Source organism: Chlorocebus sabaeus, chromosome 22 (assembly GCF_047675955.1).
Source record: "Chlorocebus sabaeus isolate Y175 chromosome 22, mChlSab1.0.hap1, whole genome shotgun sequence".
Lineage (NCBI taxonomy): Eukaryota > Metazoa > Chordata > Mammalia > Primates > Cercopithecidae > Chlorocebus > Chlorocebus sabaeus.
This window is the reverse complement of record NC_132925.1, coordinates 92,795,363-92,817,104: the sequence shown is the minus strand read 5'-3', so window position 1 is coordinate 92,817,104 and position 21,742 is coordinate 92,795,363. Positions and strand designations below refer to the sequence as shown.

At 40.6% G+C, this 21,742-nt stretch overlaps 1 protein-coding gene across 4 annotated transcripts in view; it reads right to left on the bottom strand.

The window, feature by feature from the left end:
- Positions 1-21,742, bottom strand: part of SETD2 (SET domain containing 2, histone lysine methyltransferase) — a 149,764-nt gene that overhangs the window by 37,975 nt on the left and 90,047 nt on the right. For 3 of the 4 annotated variants that reach the window (XR_012090645.1, XM_007984044.3, XM_073010266.1), the window contains 3 exons: positions 12,209-12,257; positions 7,053-7,236; positions 1,732-2,401 (listed from right to left, as the gene is read on the bottom strand). Coding sequence is in view for 3 of the 4 variants with exons in the window: in XM_007984044.3 (XP_007982235.3) it covers positions 1,732-2,401; positions 7,053-7,236; positions 12,209-12,257 (903 nt within the window). In the remaining variant the exon portion in view is untranslated. The remainder of the gene's footprint in view (positions 1-1,731; positions 2,402-7,052; positions 7,237-12,208; positions 12,258-21,742) is intronic. The other variant, XM_073010265.1, reaches the window with a different exon arrangement.

The window sequence follows — 21,742 nt, the reverse complement described above, 5'->3', positions numbered from 1 at the left end:
GATATAAAAAACCTCAAGTCAAGACAAATATGTAAAATATATAAAACGTGCTTTAAAGGATCATAAAAAATGAAAGTAGTTAATACAGTTAGGGTTTTAGTAATTAAAGCAGGATACCTTGTCATGGCCATTTTAACAAATGTTTTAAATACAGCTTCATTATGAAAACATGAACAGAAGTAAAAATTACTGTTTAATACTAAGTATTATGTGCAGGAAACATTGTTGGGAGTCTTTAACATCCACAATACTTCATTTTTAAGGGGTAACAAGGAGTGCTGGGAGAGAGACAGAAATGCGGTGATGATAATGCTTTGAACATTTTTGTTTCTACAGCTTTAAATGTACTGCTGGCCAGGCGCAGTGGCTCATGCCTGTAATCTCAACACTTTGGGAGGGCCAAGGTAGAAGAACTGCTCTAGGCCAGGAGTTCAAGACCAGCCTGGGCAACACAGTGAGACCCCATCTCTTTAAAAAAAATTAGCAGGGTACAGTGATGCACACCTGTAGTCCCAGCTATTCGGAAGGTGGGAAGATCACTTGAGCCCAGGTGTTTAAGGCTGTAGTCAGCTATGATCACATCACTGTACTCCAGCCTGGGTGGCAGAGCAAGACCTAATCTCTTAAAATAAAATAAAAAATAAAAAAAAGTTCTGCCGGCCAGGCGCAGTGGCTCACGCCTGTAATCCCAACACTTTTGGGAGGCCGAGGTGGGTGGATCACGAGGTCAGGAGATGGAGACCATCCTGGCTAACATGGTGAAACCCCATCTCTACTAAAAATACAAAAAAATTAGCCAGGCATGGTGGCGGGCACCTGTAGTCCCAGCTACTCGGGAGGCTGAGGCAGGAGAATAACATGAACCCAGGAGGTGGAGCTTGCAGTGAGCCGAGATCACGCCACTGCACTCCAGCCTGGGCAACAGAGCGAGACTCCATCTCAAAAAAAAAAAAAAAAAAGTTTTGCCTTGTATAATTAAAAAAAAAAAAAAAAAAAAACTTGATTTTATTTATTTATTTTTTGAGATGGCATCTCGCCCTGTTGTCTAGACTGGAGTACAGTGACACTATCTTGGTTCACTGCAACCTCTGCCTCCCGGGTTCAAGTGATTCTCCTGCCTCAGCCTACCAAGTAGCTGGGATTACAGGCATGAGCCACCATTGCCGGCTAATATTTTGTATTTTTTAGTAGAGACGAGGTTTCACCATGTTGGCCTGGCTGATCTCAAACTCCTGACTTCAGGTGATCTGTCCACCTCGGCCTCCCAAAGTGCTGAGATCACAGGTATAAGCTACCACGGCCTGGCCTGACCATGATTTTAGAAAACACAAAAATATTACCATGATGAAGGGTTCTCCCTTGGCAGAAATAGAGGCCTGCTAACAACGGTGTGAGTAAGTTGGAAAGTGAATCCTCTATATCTAGTTCAGCCTTCAGATGACTGTAGCCATGGCTAACGGCTTGACTGTAATTTCATGGAAAACCCTGAGCCAGATCCACCCTGCTAAGCTGCTTCTGAGTTACTGACCCATGGTAACTGTGAGAAAATACTTACCTATTGTCTTAGCTGCCAAGTTTTGGCAATATTTCACACAATAGATAACCAATACATATAAAGTTCATCAACATATGTAAGTAGTCCATGGTAGGACTTCCTCCCCGGTACCAGATTTAACTAACATCCCCTTAACAGACCATAAAGCAGAAAAGCGAAGTTTCAGAATTAGTTACCTGTACAATTGGTGGAGTTGTCTGTGAATAAGGTGATGTCACACCATAGACTGCTGGACATGTCTGTCCTTGATAATATATGGTTGCTTGAGACTGTGCAGGAGAGTACTGCTGCTGTACACTGACAGACTGCTGGTTTGAATCCCAGACACTATAATTCTGTCCCTGAACTGGGCCGGGGGCCGGCACTGGCAAGACAGCAACGCTGGAGTCTTGGTGTACTACACCTTCACTCTGGGCCACATACTGGGAACTGGAAACTTCCACAGAAGCTGCCACATGTGGCACCACTGGTACTGGTGGTGGGGCAGAAAGGGGTTCTGTAGAATGTCCCACCATGGGCTGAGCATGATCATAAGGAGCTGGAGAACACACTGGGTCCATGCTGGGTGTGGGCAGGAGCACCTTTCCAGCATTAGGGTTGCTGGGATCCACATAGGCCTGCATGGGATAACCTGGTGGGTAACCAGCAAAGGGATGATGTGGGGCATTATAACCAAGAGAGTCATAGGGCAGTGGTGATGTCATTCCCAGGTTCTGCATCTGTTGCTGTTGTTTCTGAGCCTCCCGTTGAGCCACCTCTTGCTCAAACAACTTCCGGCGTTCCTCTGTAGAAAGTTTATTGCGGTCTTTAATTCGTACTTTCTTTTTAGAAGTTGGTGTATCATATCTAGAAAGAAAATAAGGACCACAAAAAGTTTCTCCCTAAATCACAGACATAATCAAAGCACTAATAAGTATTATGTCACTCATGCCTAAACCACTAACCACACCAAACCCTATTTGGCACTAGTTTAAAACTATACTCAAAATTACTCAGCTTGTCTTGCAGACAGAACAGAATTCCAAGGAACTGATAATGAGATGAAAATAATTTCATCTCTTTCCTTAGGTTTCTAGAATTTTAAGATTATAGATAGATATAGCAACCTATTCTTTATAGCTGGGGACATTGCTATAATCACAAATTCTAAAATTAAAATAAAAAACAGAATAAGTGTCATAAATCAAGAAATAATACAATACTCAATCCAATTTATTGTCCCTAAATTCCACAGTATGGTCAAGCAGGAGATCAGATTTGAAGAGAAATACTTGAAAAGTAACCTTCAAATTCAAAAGTCTAATGAATTCTAACTAGGAAAAGAAAAAGAAATCCTCATAAAAACATACAGTAGAAAGCCATATACAAAAAGAACATCTTAAAAGTAGACCAAGAGAAAAGCCAGATTAGAGAAGGATGAAAATTAGACCAAGTCTCACAAAACCAGTTAAGGGAAGCCAGAAAACTGAAGAATAGAGTCAGAATGTTGAGAGAAACTATTTCCCCCAAAAAACTTTCTTTCAAATATGAGCGAGAGGCCAGGCATGATGAGGCGGGCAGATCAACTGAGGTCAGGAGTTCAAGACCAGCCTGGCCAACATGGTGAAACCCTGTCTCTACTAAAAATACAAAAATTAGCTGGGCGTGGTGCCATGTGCCTGTAATCCCAGCTATGCAGGAGGCTGAGGCAGAAGAATCACTTGAACCTGGGAGGCAGAGGTGGGAGTGATCTGAGATCGCGCCACTGTACTCCAGCCTGGGCAACAGGGCAAGACTCCGTCTCAAAAAAAAAAAAAGAAAAAAAGAAAAACGGAGAATATTCACATAAGACTTGTACATAGCAGCAATATTCACAACAGTCAAATGTTTCTGAAATGATGAATTTATAAACTACGGTACATGAACAATGGACTACTCAGCAATTAAAAAAAAAAACCATTGAGACACACAATAACATAGATGAATGAATCTAAAATGCAATATGACAAGTGAAAGAAGGCAGATTCAAATGCTATATACTATATACCACTTTTTTGACATTATGGAGAAGACAAAATGAGAGGGTCAGAAAGCAGATCACTGGTTGCCAGCAGTTAGGGATGTGGAAGGGACTGACTACAAAGGGGCACAAGGGAATTTTTTTTTTTTTTTTTTTTTTTTTTTTGAGACAGTCTTGCTCTGTTGCCCAGGCTGGAGTGCAGTAACGTGATTTCTGCTCACTGCAAGCTCCACCCCCAGGTTCACGCCATTCTCCTGCCTCAGCCTCCCGAGTAGCTGGGACTACAGGCGCCCACCACCACGCCCAGCAAATTTTTTTTTTTTTTTTTTTGTATTTTTAGTAGAGACAGGGTTTCACAGTGTTAGCCAGGTTGGTCTCAATCTCCTGACCTCGTGATCTGCCCGCTTTGGCCTCCCAAAGTTCTGGGATTACAGGCGTAAGCCACCGCGCCTGGCCTTTTTTTTTTTTTTGAGAAGGAGTCTCGTTCTTGTCACCCAGACTGCACAATGGTGTGATATCGGCTCACTGCAACCTCCACTTCCCAGGTTCAAGTGCTTCACCTGCCTTAATCACCCCAGTAACTAGGATTACAGGGGCGTATCACCATGCCTGGCTAATTTTTACATTCTCAGTAGAGACAGGTTTCACCATGGTGGTCAGGCTGGTCTCGAACTCCTGACCTCAAGTTATCCACCTGCCTCAGTCTCTCAAAGTGCTGGGATTGCAGGCATAAGTCACTGCAGTTGGCCAGGAAATTTTTTTTTTTTTTTTTTTTTTTGAGATGGAGTCTTGCTCTGTCACCCAGGCTAGAGTGCGGCGGCATAATCTCAGCTCACTGCAGCCTCTGCCTCTCGGGTTCAAACGATTCTCCTGCCTCAGACTCCTGAGTAGTTGGGACTACAGACACGCGCCACCACACCTGAGTAAGTTTTGTATTTTTGGTAGAGATGGGGTTTCACCATATTGGCCAGGTTGGTCTCAAACTCCTGACCTCATGAGTCACCCACCTTGGCCTCCCAAAGTACTGGGATTACAGGTATGAGCCGCCATGCCTGGCCGGGAATTTTTTAAGGTGATGGAAGTGCTCTGTATCATGCTTGTGGTGGTGGTTACAAAACTGTATGCATTTTATTTATTTATTTTTTCAGATAGTCTTGCTCTGTCACCCAGGCTGGAGTGCATGGTGTGTTCTCAGCTCACTGCAACCTCTGCCTCCTGGGTTCAAGCGACTCTCATGCCTCAGCTTCTCAAGTAGCTGGGATTACAGGCGTGAGACACCATGCCCGGCTAATTTTTTGTATTTTTAATAGAGACAGGGTTTCATCATGTTGGCCAGACTGGTCTTGAACTCCTGACCTTAGGTGATCCGACACCTGACCGTAGGTGATCTGACAGCCTCGAGACCCAGGAATTCAAGACCAGCCTGGGCAAAATGGCAAAATTCCGTCTCTACAAAAAAACAAACAAAAAAACCGGGGGTCATGGCGCTTCCTTGTAGTCCCACCTACTGGATGGGGGCTGAAGTGGGAGGATTGCCTGAGCTGGTGCAGGTAAAGCAAGGCTGCAGTGAGCCATGATCATGCCACTGCACTCAAGCCTGGACAACAGAGTAAGACCCTGTCTCAAAAGAGACCTAATTAGACAGAGATAAGCATACCCAAAATTGTATCAATGTTAAGTCGCTACAGAATCATCTCTTTGGTGGGTAGGGTTCTAAGGAAGCAGATTCTAAAGAAGAATAAAAGTCTGAGAAAAGACAAGATTTCCCAGAGGAAAACCAAGAAAGGGGTAATGTTTTGCTATGAAAACCTAATGGAAGCTACAGTCATCATGAGCCCCAGAAAAAGGTCTTCCCATATATGAAAATTTGTGGGAGAGAGGCAGCACTGTAGACAAGTGAAAAGGATAGGTTTTCAAGTAAATGGTGCTGGGACAACTGGGTATTAGAGAAAAATAAAACTGAATCCCTCCCTTATAATATATACAAAAATTAATTCCAAATGGATTAAGGATTTAATTCTCTTAAAATATAAAAAAAAATCTCCTCCTCAAGGGTAGGGAAGGATTTCTTAAGACACAATAAGCAAAAACCATAAATATACCATATATGATACATTCAGCTAAATCATAAAATTCCATTTATCAAAAGGTACAAAAAGAGTCAAAATACAAGCAGAAAACTGGGAGAAGATATTTGCAACAATTATCACCAAGACAAAACTATATTTAGAATATAAAGGACATATACAACTAAAAAAGACAAATAATTAAATGAATGAACAACACATATAAGATACTTAACAGAACAGCCGAGTGCGGTGACTCATGCCTGTAATCCCAGCACTTTGGGAGGATGAGGCGGGCGGATCACGAGGTCAGGAGATCGAGACCATCCTGGTTAAAACAGTGAAACCCCGTCTCTACTAAAAATACAACAAATTAGCCGGGCATGGTGGCGGGCGCCTGTAGTCCTAGCTACTCAGGAGGCTGAGGTAGGAGAATGGCGTGAACCCAGGATGCAGAGCTTGCAGTGAGCCAAGATCACGCCACTGCACTTCAGCCTGGGCAACAGAGCAAGTCTCCGTCTCATTAAAAAAAAAAAAAAAACTTCACAGAACAGGAAACAGAAATGGCCAATACAAAGCTATAGTAACCAAAACAACATGGTACTGGCATAAAAACAGACACATAGATCAACAGAACAGAACAGAGAATGCAGATATAAATCCATCCATTTACAAACCAACTGATCTTCAACAAAGGCAACCAAGAACTTAGAGTGGGGAAAGGACAGACTTTTCAATAAATGGTGCTGAGAAAACTGGTTAACTACATGCAAAAGAAAGAAATGGACAATAAATATATGACAAGATGTTCAATCTATTTAGTAATCAGGGGAATGCAAATAAAAATCACATTACATACCCAGATAGTTTAAAACTAAAAAATTCTGCCAACTGCAGTGTATAAATGCTTTATCTCAATTTTTTACAAAGCAAATTTAATTTAAAAGGAACTTGTCTGGGATAAATGTTTTCTAGCCTCCAGTAAATGATTACATAGTTTGTTTTTCTACCAGCATAACAAGAGAGCTTCTGACTAGATTTATTAAAAATCAGCATTTTAATTAGTATGGCACAAAACTCACAAGAAAACAAAGTTCTGGCTTTTAAAGAATCACCATTATCTCTGAATACTTATCTCCTACCAACCCCCATTGCACTCGAAAGAACAAATCTTTGGCTCCCAAAATGACATTTAAATATTATCAAATAGGAACCATTCAAGAACCAAAACCTATTAATCTTCACAGCTACTACTACTGTCAACAGAGAATCTATCTTAAGATTTATCAGTAAAGTTGTATACTCACTCATCAAAATGCAAATACTAATTCCAAAAGTCCTTGGTGTTCAAAATCAGAAGTATATGACTTGGGTACTTTTTAACTTGCTCAAAACAAAAACAAAAACAAAAAAACTCACACAGGCCATTTACCTGTCATCTGGCCTTTTTGTTCCCCGCTCATAGGCAGAAGGTGGTGGTGAGACGGAGCCTCTTCGTTTCCTTTTCTCTTTATTTTGAGTTTGCTTGTCTGGGTCTCTCTCTCTTGACCTATTAGGAGTCTTTGGGGCAGGTGTTTGATCTCTGAAGCCAACAGCATCCCTTCCTCGTTCAGCTGCTAAGAGAAAAGGTTGTTTTTGTTGTTGTTTTTAAGTTTATTTGGTGGACTTTTCTCCATCATGACAATATATCAACTGTATAATAAAACTTCTATCCAACAAATGTATCTATGGACTCCTCCCTCATATACCCAGTCCTGAATTTGAATGAGATACAAGGTCTTATGTCTGTGTTTACTCTATTCACTAAAAGTCTCTTTCACAAATGCCCTTTTCGTCTCTTTCCCACCAAAGACTCAGTCTAAGCTGTTAACATTTCTAAAAGTTCTGTGGGCACATGCATGCAAGATATTCCCATTACATTTAGCAAGGCAGTTTACTTGTCAGTTAAAAAATGTAAAAGCCTTCAACTACCCTATAACTCTTCATATTTATAATCTACAGAAAAGCAGCCTGATGTCCTAAGCATAAGGACCTCAATGAGAAAAGTCTAATTTTTTTTTTTTTTTTTTTTTAAAGGTACGCATGGTGGCTGTAGTCCCAGCTACTTAGGAGACTGAGGTGGGAGGATCGCTTAAGCCTAGGAATTCAAGGCAGCAGTGAGCTATGATTGCACCACTGCAGTCAAGCCTGGGCAAACAAAGCAAGACCCCATTTCTTAAAATTAAAAAAGTGGATTACCAAGCAACATTTTAATGAACTACAGTTATCTCTCGGTATAAATGGGAGACTGGTTCCAGGAACCCCCTTCCCTCCACACCAGAATCTGTGTATACTCATGTCCCACAATCCACCTCACAGAACTCACATATACAAAAAGCTGCCCCTCCTTATAGGCTGGTTTCACATCTTATGAATACTATATTTTCTATGCAGACTTGGTTGACAAAAAAATCCACTGTATATGTGGACTTGTGTTGTTCAAGAGTCAAAGGTATAACTATAAAAGAAAAATATCTCAAACTCAGGTGATAACTTTGGAAGTCATCTAAAGCCAGAGAGCCACACCTTAAAAAAACATAATACCAGGCTGGGCATGGTGGCACACACCTGTAGTCCCAGCTACTTGCAAGAGGCTGAGGCAGGAAGACTGCTTCAGCCCAGGCATTCTAGGATGTAATGAACTCTGTTTACACCACTGCACTTCAGCCTGGGCAACAGAGCAAGATCCTGTCTCTTAGAAAAACAAACCAACAAACCAAAAAATCAGATGCCAGCTTCCTATTCAAAGATGGTATTAATAACCTTCTTAATTTACAGTGTCTCTCTTTACCTAGAATGGTTCTTAATCTCACTGTTTTCACTTACCCAATTCCGTTCCAGTGCTCTCCAAAGCTGTCCTAAGTACTACTTTTCACTGATCACACCTCCTAGTTTCTCATCTCCTTAAGAAGTCTAAATCTCGGCCGGGCGCTGTGGCTCACACTTGTAATCCCAGCACTTTGGAAGGCCAAGGCGGGCAGATCATGAGATTAGGAGTTCAAGACCAGCCTGGCCAACACAGTAAAACCCCACCTCTATTAAAAATACAAAAATTAGCTGGGCATGGTGGCAGGTGCCTGTAATCCTAGCTATTTGGGAGGCTGAGGCAGGAGAATGGCTTGAACCCAGGAGGCAGAGGTTGCAGTGAGCCAAGATGGTGCCACTGCACTCCAGCCTGGGTAACACAGCTAGACTCCATCTCGGGAGGAAAAAAAAAACAACTAAATCTCACCATTAAACATTTCAGTATCAGTTGACTGGCATAATATGCTGTTGCTTTGTGTATGTTAGTATTGCTCTCTTATTGAGAATTTCTCTCATAGGACAAGGAAGAGTCTCAATAAACATTTACTGCTTTTTCTTTTTCTCATCTCATAAAAATGTGCTATGGGTTGTTTTACTCCCTCAGCAACTGAGTTAGGTTTCATAAGCCTTTCTCACAATTCTCCTTTGAGGTGGCCCAAAACCCCAAGTATTTGCAACATGGTTACTAATCTATAGCCAGGTATGAACATCTGTCAATGAGAAGCTAACATAACTCATTTGTACCACATGCTGGTAGAAAATGCAGTATAATTAAATCAACTGCTCCAGCTCACAAGGTATTAGCACTACATCCTTTTATGAGGTACCATTATACAGTTGCATCTGGATCTACCCATGTCTATCTTGTTTTCTCCTGCAAACCCAGGATTCTTACCTAGTATAAATTTCCTTAAAATGTGACTCTTTCTTCACTATACCCTGATAAAACAAAAAAGGAATCATACCAACAGTTCATATTCTGACTCTGCATCTTAGAATATGTGATGCAGACAAGTCATTCCATTTATTCAGGCTGATTTCCTAATATTATAAAAATGAGGGTAAAGTTAGACTACATATTTCCTGAAGTGTTTCACAATCCTTCTGAATTTTTTTTCTTTTTTTTTGAGACAGAGTCTCACTCTGTCGCCCAGGCTGGAGTGCAGTGGCACAATTTCAGCTCACTGCAAGCTCCGCCTTCCCAGGTTCACGCCATTCTCCTGCCTCAGCCTCCCGAGTAGCTGGGACTACAGGCGCCCGCCACCACGCCTAGCTAATTTTTTCTTTTTTTGTATTTTTAGTAGAGACAGCGTTTCACTGTGTTAGCCAGGATGGTCTCGATCTCTTGACCTCGTGATCTGCCCGCCTTGGCCTCCCAAAATGATGGGATTACAGGCGTGAGCCACCATGCCTGGCAATCCTTCTGAATTTTAAAGGTTCTAAGCTTTAATTGTTTGACATTAAGAAGTGGAAACCAGGCATGCATATATATATATATAAAATATATTATATATAAAATTATATATTTTATATATATAATTATAAGCATTATATATTATAAGCATTTTCTTATTCTAGAAACCTGAGACTAAGATGGAGGGTTCCACATGTGAAAGAGAGACTAAGGTCGGCAGAAAAGAGGCTACTCTCTGAAAAGATATAATTGTTCATTACAGATCATCCTCTGCATCTCATGGATGCAAAATATTGTGGAGAAATGCCCATAGGTATTTAAGCTTTGTTTGTGTTGCTATTAATAGTTTTAACTCAGTGATCCCAGAAAGCTAGCTTCTGAAAATCAATCCTATAGTGGTGCCACTGGTTTTGCCAACCACTATTGCCCAGTCCTGCCTTCTTTTTTATAGGAAGAGTTCTTTGCAGCCTTAAGTAGAATGTGCAGCTATGAAGAGACTAAACCAGAGAGTGGAACTAAAAATACTCGAAAGATAAACAGTGGTGCAAAGGATATCTCACAGGTCTTTAACCAAAAAGACTAAGATTATATAAAAAGTTATGCACACCAAAAATAAAAAGACAAAAAAAAAAATTGTCACACTGGCTTCTTCATTCTATTTATAGTGGGTCAGTGGTGGAGGTACTCATGAAATCAATAACCACAATAAGTGATCCCATTCATTGAATCTCTAAGTAAGTTTGCTGGAGGAAAGGAAAGAAATTCTTAAGGCTGGGCATAGTGGCTTACGTCTGTGATCCCAGCACTTTGGGAGGCTAAAACAGGAGGAGCACTTGAGGACAGGAGTTCAAGCCTAGCCTGGGTAACATAGCAAGACTCTGTCTCTACAAAAAATAAGTAAATAAATAAATAATTAATTAACCAGGCACGGTGGCACACACCTATAGTCTTAGCTACTCAACAGGCTGAGGCAAGAGGATTGCCTGAGCCCAGGCGTTCGAGGCTGCATTGAGAACTATGATGGTGTCACCGTGCTTCAGCCTGCATGAGAGTAAGACACTGTCTCTAAAAAACAAATCAATAAATAAGTTTGTTGGAAATGTAACTAAGTGGTAAAGTCCAGAAACCAGACTCCCATGGCCTCCCTGCTATCCATTCTGAAACAATGATTCTAACCTTTTCAGGGGTGACTGAGAATCTGATCAAAGTTTTGAACTTGCCTCAGAAAAGTAAACACAGTCAATCCTTGAACAACATGAGTTTGAACTGCATGAAAGTCCACTTATATGTGGATTTTTTTCTGCCTGTGCCACACAAGACAGCAAGACTAATCCCTCGTCTTCCTCCTCAGTCTGCTCAAGGTGAAGATAAGGATGAAGACCTTTATGATGATCTATTTCCACTTAATGAAGAGTAAATATATTTTCTCTTATGATTTTCTTAATAACATTTTTATCTAGCTTACTTTAAGAATATAGTACACAATACACACAACAAATAAAATATGGGGAGTTAAAAGTTATGTGGAATTTTGACTGCACAGGGTCAGTATCTGTATCCCGTGTTGTTCAAGGGTCAACTGTGTACATACAGAATTTTACACATAAACATCTTTTTTCCTTTTGGAGACAGGGCCTCACTTTGTTGCTCAGGCTGGAGTACAGTGGCACGATCACGGCTCACTGCAGCCTCAATTTCCTAGGCTCAGGTGATCCTCCTACCTCAACCTCCTGGTAATTAGGATTACAGGAACATGCCACTATACCTGGCTAATATTTTTGTATTTTTTGTAGAGACAGGGTATCACCATGTTGCCCAGGGTGGTCTCGAAATCTTGGGCTCAAGCAATCCACCTGCTTCAACTTCCCAAAGTGCTAGGATTACAGGTGTGAGCCACCCTGCCCAGCTGCATATAAACATCTTGAGGTAAAGACCCTCCCAAAGACATCTAGAAGTATAGATTTAAGAATGTCTGCTCTATCTGGTGTGAAGGAAAAAAAAAAATCAAAATCACAATAATAAAAGAAAAAAAGACTAAATAAAAAAATAAAGAATGTCTGCTCTAGAGGACAAACGAATAGATAAAAAAACTAGTAAAGACTGAGTTCAAGGAAGTGACAACAAAACAGTGTAAGAGACAGTTCCTTTGGCAAAACGTCATTAAGAATAAAAGCACAAGTTTCCAAACTTTTACACCAAATATGTCATTTGCCTAATTATATATTCTCTAGTTTCAAAAACAAAAACACTCAAGTTCTTATCAGTTACCTCTGCATATAACAAAAGAATATTTGTAAAGCCATCAACACAGAGTATCTCTGAATACCTACTTGTGTTCTCCTTTTCAGTTTGACTTTTCTTTGGAATTCGATATACCTCCTGCAAAAAATAAACCAGAGGGAGGGTTATTAGTGAGGGTGGAAATGGTGATTGCTTTGAAACTGATTGTTTTCACATGACAATAAAGAAATGGAAAGGAACAAGCTGGCACTTATTCTCTAAAATTTAACTTATATCTGGGCTTTAAGAAAGAATATATCCTGGCCCCTTAAAAACAAGTAAAAAATATATAGCACAAATATATATATTTACATCTATCCGGCTTGTACCACTTCACTAGCAAAGTAGCGTACTAAGTGACTGGGCAAGAATACGCTTCCTGACAATCTTTTTTTTTTTTTGAGATAGGGTCTCACTCTGTCACCCAGGCCGAAGGGCACTGCCATGATCTCGGCTCACTGCAACCTCTGCCTCCCAGGCACAAGCAATCCTTCCACCTCAGCCTCCCAAGTAGCTGGGACCACAGGTGGATGCCACCATGCCCAGCTAATTTTTTCTAATTTTGTAGAGATGGGGTTTCATCATATTGCCCAGGCTGGTCTCAAACTCCTGGGCTCAAGCAATCTGCTCAGCCTTCCAAAGTGGTGGGATTACAGGCGTAAGCCACCATCCATGCCTGGCCAAGTATTCGTAATTCTAATGTGCACTTGCCATCTCAACTTACAGAAAGAAAAGGTTAGTAACTACCCAGTTATATAAAAACACTTCAGAAAAATTGTATGTGTAAAGACAACTCCTACTATTCAGTGTATTTTTCTAAAAATGCAAAACCAACATGACTAATGGCCAATGTAACATCTACTTTTACATAGTGATTGTTATAAAAAAATATAAAGGTTAAGCATTAGTTCACTGCTCCTCTTGATCACTGTACTAAAATTGATCCTGAGAAATGTGAACTGTTTTAAAGGCTTTTAAGTACCTTTTCTTGTTGTGTTATCTAAGGCCTAGAACCTATTTTGTTTTTTAACAGCTCTTCACTATTCCACAGTCCATCGAGTAACTATTGGGCACAATACTTTCTTATCCAGTCATCTTAAGTGGGCCAGTAACAAGCCCACACACTCTCAATGGTACATAAGGTGATATCTTCCCTTCAGAGGAATCTCATAATATTAACCACACCTGTGTGGCCTCCACTCCACAATTGTTGCTTCTAACAATATTTGTGAAAAATAATAAGCCACGTCACACAACTGAGGAAAGGTCATGATGTAATATTCAGTTGCCATTAAAAATGATCAATGTGGACTGCACAGATCCAGGGAAATCTATATAAATGGAAAAAATTTTTAAGCTTCCAATACTATATGCATACTGACAAATTAATAAAGATGATGATTATAATTAATTATGCACTTATACTGTGTGCCAGGTATCATGCTGAACATTTCAAATACACTTTTTTTTTTTTTTGAGATGGAGTCTTGCTCTGTCATCCAGGCTGGGGTAAAGTGGCACAATCTCAGCTCACTGCAACCTCTGCCTCCTGGGTTCAAGCAATTCTCCTGCCTCAGCCTCCTGAGTAGCAGGGATTACAGGCACACACCACCATGCCCAGCTAATTTTTGTATTTTAGTAGAGACAGGGTTTCACCATGTTAGCCAGGCTGGTCTCAAACCACTGACCTCATGATCTGGCCTCTCAAAGTTCTGGGATTACAGGTGTAAGCCACCGTGCCCAGCCTATCTTTTTGTTTTGTTTTTTGAACGGCAGTCTCTGTTGCCCAGGCTGGAGTGCAGTGGTGTGATCTCAGCTCATTGCAACCTCTGCCTCCCAGGTTCAAGTGATTCTTCTTAGCCTCCCCAGTAACCGGGATTATAGGCACGTGCCACCATGCCTGGCTAATTTTTGTATTTTTAGTAGAGATGGGGTTTCATCATGTTGGCCAGACTGGTCTCAAACTCCTGACCTCATGATCTGCCCACCCTGGCCTCCCAAAGTTCTGGGATTACAAATGTGAGCCACTGCACCCGTCCCTTCAAATATATTATCTTATTTGAGCTTCGAAACAACCCTATGAGGTAAGTACTATTACCTCAATTTTCCAAAAAGAAAACTTACTTAAAAAGCTTAGCAACCTGACCAAGGTTATGATGCTACCAGACAGTCTAACTCCAGAGTACTTTTATCTTCTGTGCTAGATGACACAGGACATGCCTAACAACATTATTTTGAGAAAGGAGTACCATTTTGAGATTTATGTACAAATGTAGGTGACATCCTCCATCCCCTTAACCTCTCCTATGTAGAAGGACTTTCATTAGAGCTGTGATTCTCTACCCTGGTTGTACAATTAAACCACCCAAGAAGCTTTCATGGAAATACCACCCAAGACAAAGTGAATCTAAATCTCTTTGATTTAGTGGGTGCCAGATATGCATTTTTTTTTTTTTTTGAGGCAGAGTCTCACTCTGTCACCCAGGCTGGAGTGCAGTGGCGCAATCTCGGCTCACTGCAAGCTCTGCATCCTGGGTTCACGCCATTCTCCTGCCTCAGCCTCCCGAGTAGCTGGGACTACAGGCACCCACCACCACGCCAGGCTAATTTTTTGTATTTTTAGTAGAGACAGGGTTTCACCATGTTAGCCAGGATGGTCTTGATCTCCTGACCTCGTGATCCGCCTGCCTCAGCCTCCCAAAGTGCTGGGATTACAGGCGTGAGCCACTGCGCCCGGCAGATATGCATATTTTTTAAAAGCTCCTCAGATGATTCTGATACACAGAGAAGGTTGAGAACTACTGAACTACTGGCTATTCTTAACATCCTCACTCACCCCTTCCCACAAGAGAGAATCTGGGAGAAAAAACTAGGTAGGTCTGCCTTCAGCTAACAGACATCTGGGCTCTCTTTTCTCTTGATCTGCTTTTGCCTCTAGAGAGGGGATACATTCCCATCTGCTACTATGAGGGACATCTGAAGTTACTGAGTTGTCAATTTTAGCTGCGGGTAATACTGAATCAGGAATAAAGAGAGGAAGGAGCAAGCTGGCACTCTTAGTTCTGTGTGTCTTACTCCTCTATCTGCCTCTTAGAGGGGTTACCAGACAGAAAAATTTATTTTATTAATACCTATTACCATCTACCCACACTATAAGGGAAAAAAGATATTCTGCTAATCTTAAGAAGCTTGGAAACAACATTTGCATTAGGTAATCTGTAAACCTAGGCACTCCAAAAGACAGCAGGTTCATTCACAAAAGGTACTTAGAACTGATGTATTGAGGGTCCAACTAACACAATTTTGACCTAGTTTATTTTGCATAGTATCTTGGCATCATAAGCATTCATTACAAACATTTAAAGTAATTTATTACATAGGCCTCAAGCTGGGGACCCACTCTGTAGTGGCAGTTAATGTACCACCAGAAACGCTTCTCAAAGATAAATTCTTAGTTACATTCAAAAGTTTAGATCCACTACTAAGTTGAAAATGTATTCTGATGTTCACAAAATGATTACTACTGACTAATGACCAGGAGCTACTATTTACTGTGTGCCTAATCATATGAGAAACAATTTCTATCAATACGTACCCAAGCACTTGGAGTCCCTAACTTGATCCTCTCTCTTTATATAGTCAAGGCTACATACAAAATTTAAGCTGGCAACTCAGATTACTCAACTAACACACACTCTCTCCTCCTTATTTTATATATTAAGAGTGGGATCCTGGCCGGGCGCAGTGGCTCACGCCTGTAATCCTAGCACTTTGGGAGGCCGAGACAGGCGGATCACGAGGTCAGGAGATCGAGACCACCCTGGCTAACACGGTGAAACCCCGCTCTACTAAAAATACAAAAATTAGCCAGGCGCGGTGGCAGGCGCCTGTAGTCCCGGCTACTCGGGAAGCTGAGGCAGGAGAATGGCGTGAACCTGGGAGGCGGAGCTTGCAGTGAGTGGAGATCGTGCCACTGCACTCCAGCCTGGGCGACAGAGCGAGACTCGGTCTCAAAAAAAAAAAAAAAAAAAAAAAAAGAGTGGGATCCTGAAAATACAACTGAAGTTTTCTGAAGTCCCACAATATTGAAAGCTGAGAAGGAAGCAGCCACTTGAGAATAACTTTGACATTTCTTAAGATCATTCTGTCTTGTGAATAAATAGTATACTCAGTGATACTTGAGTCTGTCTGGAATAATGTCACTTCCACAGGCCACAGAGTCTGTTACAGAAACTGTTTGTCTAAATTGGCTTCATTCATGTTAACCCTTAATGTAAAATCACCTTACTTTGTTAAATATTCCACTCAAGAGACTCGCATACTATAAGAGAACATTTCAAATGATAATTATACTATCTGCCAAACAAAGGAGCATAGGATAAGGACATTTTTCAGATCTATAAGGTCTCAAAATTTTATTTACCATTAGAGAATACTGAAGACAATGACTGTGGATGTTCTAAGATTTAATATTGTGTGTGTATGTGTGTGTATAGAGATGGGGTCTTGCTGTGTTGCCCAGGCTGGTCTCAAACTCCTGGCCTCAAGTGATCCTCCTGTCTTAGCCTCCCAAAGTGCTGGAAGCCATCATGTCCAGTGCAGTGGTGTGATCATAGCCCACTGCATCCTCAAACTCCCATGCTCAAGGGATGCTTCGATCTCAGCTTCCCAAGTAGCTGGCCTACAGGTACATGCCACTATGCCTGGTATGTTTGATATTCTGTAAGTTAGGAAACTATGGTTCTAGGACTGATCTTGCCCTCAGATAGTCCTAAAAGAATCTGCTTCCACACTCCATCTGATATTCCTTACATATTATCCTCTTATTTCTTTAGTGTCTAGGTGCAAATCTCAACACACACACACAATTCACACACACTCAAGCTATAATTATTATGGGCCCATACTGTCTTATTCTTTGCTATATCTCTAGCACCAATAACAGTGTCTGGAACATAATCAGCACTCAATTCCTTTCTGAATGGACCAACAAGTGAAATTCTACTTCTAATTTATAGAAATTGTCTATACAGTGCTACATAAACTCAAAGTACTGCATATACCCTATGCTTATACCATCAATCACTTTTATCCCTGGAAAGAACTACTGTTCAAAGGCCTCACCTACAGCCCAAAACATTTTGTATTTCCAGCGTCAGAGTGATAAATATACATCTGAAATTCAGGAAACAGGCTAAAGCAAAAGATCACAATTTGGGGAAATTTAAGAAACAATTAAGAAACAATAACATATAGTGATACTGCTGGAGATTGCCAAGACAGAAAACATACAGAAAAAAATAAGCAAATAAAAGTAAAAGGTAGAGTCTTTAACTTGAAATAGTCATGTTCCATACAGTATGTTTTCTATTAATAAACACTTGAACAAGTTACCTACTACTACCAGGTCACATGGCTTATTTTACAATGTTTTCTTATAACAGGCTCAAAAAGTACTCATTGGAAGCAATGCAGCACTTCATTAATACATCCCAAATAAACTCTAAAAATATACTATAGAAACAGGATTAAAACAAAATTATAAAATAATTTATAAGAAATATTTTTCTGACAAGAAAAAAAAAGTTACCACTGGTTTAGACTGTTCCTGAGCTAAACAACACTTACAAGAACAAAATAATTGGCCAGGCACGGTGGCTCACGCCTGTAATCCCAGTACTTTGGGAGGCCAAGGTGGGCGGATCACGATGTCAGGAGATCAAGACCATCCTGGCTAACATAGTGAAACCTCCTCTCTACCAAAAATACAAAAAATTAGCCAGGCATGGTGGCAGGTGCCTGTAGTCACAGCTAATTGGAAGGCTGAGTCAGGAGAATGGTGTGAATCTGGGAGGCGGAGCTTGCAATGAGCTGAGATCATGCCACTGCACTTCAGCCAGGGCGACAGAGCGAGACTCCATCTTTAAAAAACAAAAAACAAAATAATTTACAAGAGTAAGATTTCCACCTTTTGTCATATAGATCAGATTATCTGTTCTGTAATAACAGATTTATTTTTGAAAACTAAGACTAGATTTACTTATTCCTTGTTAACAAGTACAGATCAAATCTCGTATAGGCCAACCAAACCTTTTTTCCTAAATATTTTCCCAAATGACAGCAATACTGAGAAAGAGAAAAAAAGACTATGAACAAGGCTGGGTGCAGAGGCTCACACCTGTAATCCCAACACTTTGGGAGGCCAAGGCAGGCAGATCGCTTGAGCCCAGAAGCCTGTGCAATATAGCAAGACCTCGTCTACAGAAAAATGAAAACATTAGGGCCGGGCACGGTGGCTCACGCCTGTAATCCTAGCACTTCCGGAGGCTGAGGCGGGCGTATCACGAGGTCAGGAGACAGAGACCATGCTGGCTAACACAGTGAAACCCTGTCTCTACTAAAAAATACAAGGAATCAGCAGGGCATGGTAGCGGGAGTCTAAGCAGTCCCAGCTACTTGGGAGGCTGAGGCAGGAGAATGGCGTGAACCTGGAAGGCGGAGCTTGCAGTGAGCCGAGATCTCGCCACTGCACTCCAGCCTGGGCAACAGAGCAAGACTCTGTCTCAAAAAAAAGAAAAAGAAAAATGAAAAAATTAACTGGGCATGGCAGCCCATGCCTATAGTCCCAGCCACTCAGGAGGCTGATGCAGGAGGAGCTCCTGAGCCCAGGAGTTTGAGGTTCCAGTAAGCTAAGATAGCACCACTGCACTCTAGCCTAGGTAACAGACTGACATTCCATCTCAAAAACGAAACAAAAACAAAAACAAACACAAACACAAATACTGTGAGTAAACTGCCACTTTCACAGCTAAAAGAACAGACAAAACACAGCAGGAATGGATAAAAAGAAAATAGAAAAGCAAAGCTATGGAGCCCAGAAGTTCAGGTGCCAACTTCAGGTAAAAGGCATTCTAGGAAAGAAGAAAATATTTTACCAAAATTAAGCAGATAAATTTTCCAGAATTAAAGAAATATGAAATACTACTGAGAGATAAGGCTAAGAAGGCCAAAGGGAAAACAGAAGGATTATGACCTAGCAAGTATGCACCTGAGTAGAGGGGGAGCTCAAGTAGGTCAAAGAGATTTGACTGGAAAAACCAGAAAGAAAACTTAGAAGATACTATACATGTCTGGAGGGTTTCATAAAATCACATACATGGGTGGGAAAGAGGAAGAAAGAGTGAGAGGGAAAGAGGAAAAGGGGAATGAAATAATTTTGTTTATTCTTTTAAACCCCTTAAGAAACACTCTAACATTTAATAGCAGGGCTCCCAAGAAATGAAAGGTAACAAGATCTGTTCAGTTTTCAGCCACTAAGAAAAATGAGTGAAGAATATGAACAAAGTTCTTAAAGTAGGAAATACAAACAGAAAGATGTTCAATACCTAATACGTAACAGAAAAATTAAATCAAAACTGCAATATTCCATTTTTGCCTATCAGTCTGACCAAGATAAAACTTGACAGTACTTGTGCTGCCCAGGGGTAGTGAAATTCTCATTCTTACGCATATACACTGCCAATGAGAGTTGAATGGATATAATAACTACAAAAAGCAATTTGGCCATACTTATCAAAATTACAAGTAACACAGACTATAGCTCAACAATACTAATTTTTAGTAACATAGTCAATATGCATATTCCTACGTATCAATGTGTGAAATGACTTCGGTAAAAATTACTTGCTGCTAAGGCAAAGCAAGCAATCAACCTAAATAGGAGAATGATTAAAAAAATTATGGTGTATCTATACAGTAAAATAATATGTAGTTCTGAAAAATAAACTCTTTATAAACTGATATCAAGTAATCTTCACATTATATTAAAAAGGAGCTGAATAATGCTGCCAATTTTATTTTAAAAAGTAAAATATATGCATAATATGCATAAATTATCTCTGGAAAGCTACACAAGAAACTGATTGCCTCCAGGAAATCAGATGGAAGCCAAGGGTAGGGAGGAAACATTTCACCGTATGTCTTTCATACTTTGCCTCATGTGCAGAAATGGCCTGTTTTTAAAACTAAAAAAGAAGAAAAAAAGATAAAATGCCTCTGAAAAAGTCCTAGGCATAGTACCAAAGACTCTTGTGCATTATGGGTGTATTCTTGGTGAAGACCACAGCTATTCACGAGGCAACTTCTAAATGTTGTTCTTCAGTAAGTGCCATACCTAAAATGTCCTCCCAGTTCACTGCCTCTTTTTAAATTTGGTCCCCCAACCACCCTCTTTTCTAGCCTTACCCATCCTTCACTACCAAGCTAAGAGTAGGAGCCCTCCTGATATTCAAATCATCTAGAAAACACTTTTTGAACCACAGTTCATTCCTTTCTCAACCCACATATATATATATGCCTGGTAGAGAAACTGCTCGTATTTATGGACCCTTATCCCAGAAATGCTATAGTCTCACATGTAATTTTAGAGGTTCTAAAAATCTCCTGAAGTTCAATTATGTATCACAGATTAAATATCTCTGCAGTAGGCTGGGCGCGGTGGCTCACGCCTGTAATCCCAGCACTTTGGGAGGCTGAGGCGGGCGGATCACGAGGTCAGGAGATCGAGACCATCCTGGCTAACACGGTGAAACCCCGACTCTACTAAAAATACAAAAATTAGCTGGGCAGGGTGGTGGGTGCCTGTAGTCCCAGCTGTTTAGGAGGCTGAGGCAGGAGAATGGTGTGAACCCAGGAGGCAGACCTTGCAATGAGCCAAGATTGCGCCACTGCACTCCAGCCTGGGCGACAGAGCGAGACTCCATCTCTTTTTAAAAAAAAAAAAAAATTCTCTGCAGTATTAAAGGAAAAAAGATACTTGAACAAAACACTAAAATGATTTTTATGATATTAGAATAAATTCGGTATTATAGTTTCTAAATCAGAAGCAGATTAAGAATAAAAAGTATTTGCCAAAGATATACAATTGCATGAACTGCCTAGAAAAGACAGAGAAATAGTTATTTTTTGGACCAGAAAAGGGAGTGGAAGAGGAATGCAGCATTTAAATCAGAAGACATGAGTCAATTGTCAGCTGTCATTTAAAAGCTAAGTTACAACCTCATGGGCCTGATTCCATTTTACAGCTGATAAAAACCCCATCACTTAACTTCACAGGGTTGAAAAGGTTACAATGTGCTCATGAAAATATTTTCTGATCATCTATCAAATAAAAAATATGTTCCAAGGATTCGAGAAGCAGTATGAAAGAAAGTATGAAGGTACCACAGAGAAAGACTGACTTTCTTCATATTTTCATTCACATATTTATGAAATGTCAAACTACATTACCAAGCTCTTCACAGGACACTGGGAAGACCCAAGTGACCAAGACATAAGCATCTCTTCCTTCATTCAATGTACCACTATGAAATATTATCTGCCTTTGACTGGAAAAGATGTTGTGAGAGCCTATTCAAAGGGCAAAACAAACACTCTATCTTGGAGAAACAGGAAAGACTTTCCGGGGTGGGGGAAAAGGAAGAAATTTAAATAAGAAGAGATATCCAAAACAAAAGAGTTTTCAGGAATGAGTGTATGTGTGTGAATATTAGCAGCAGAGGTCTACTGCCTGACTAGAATGGCTT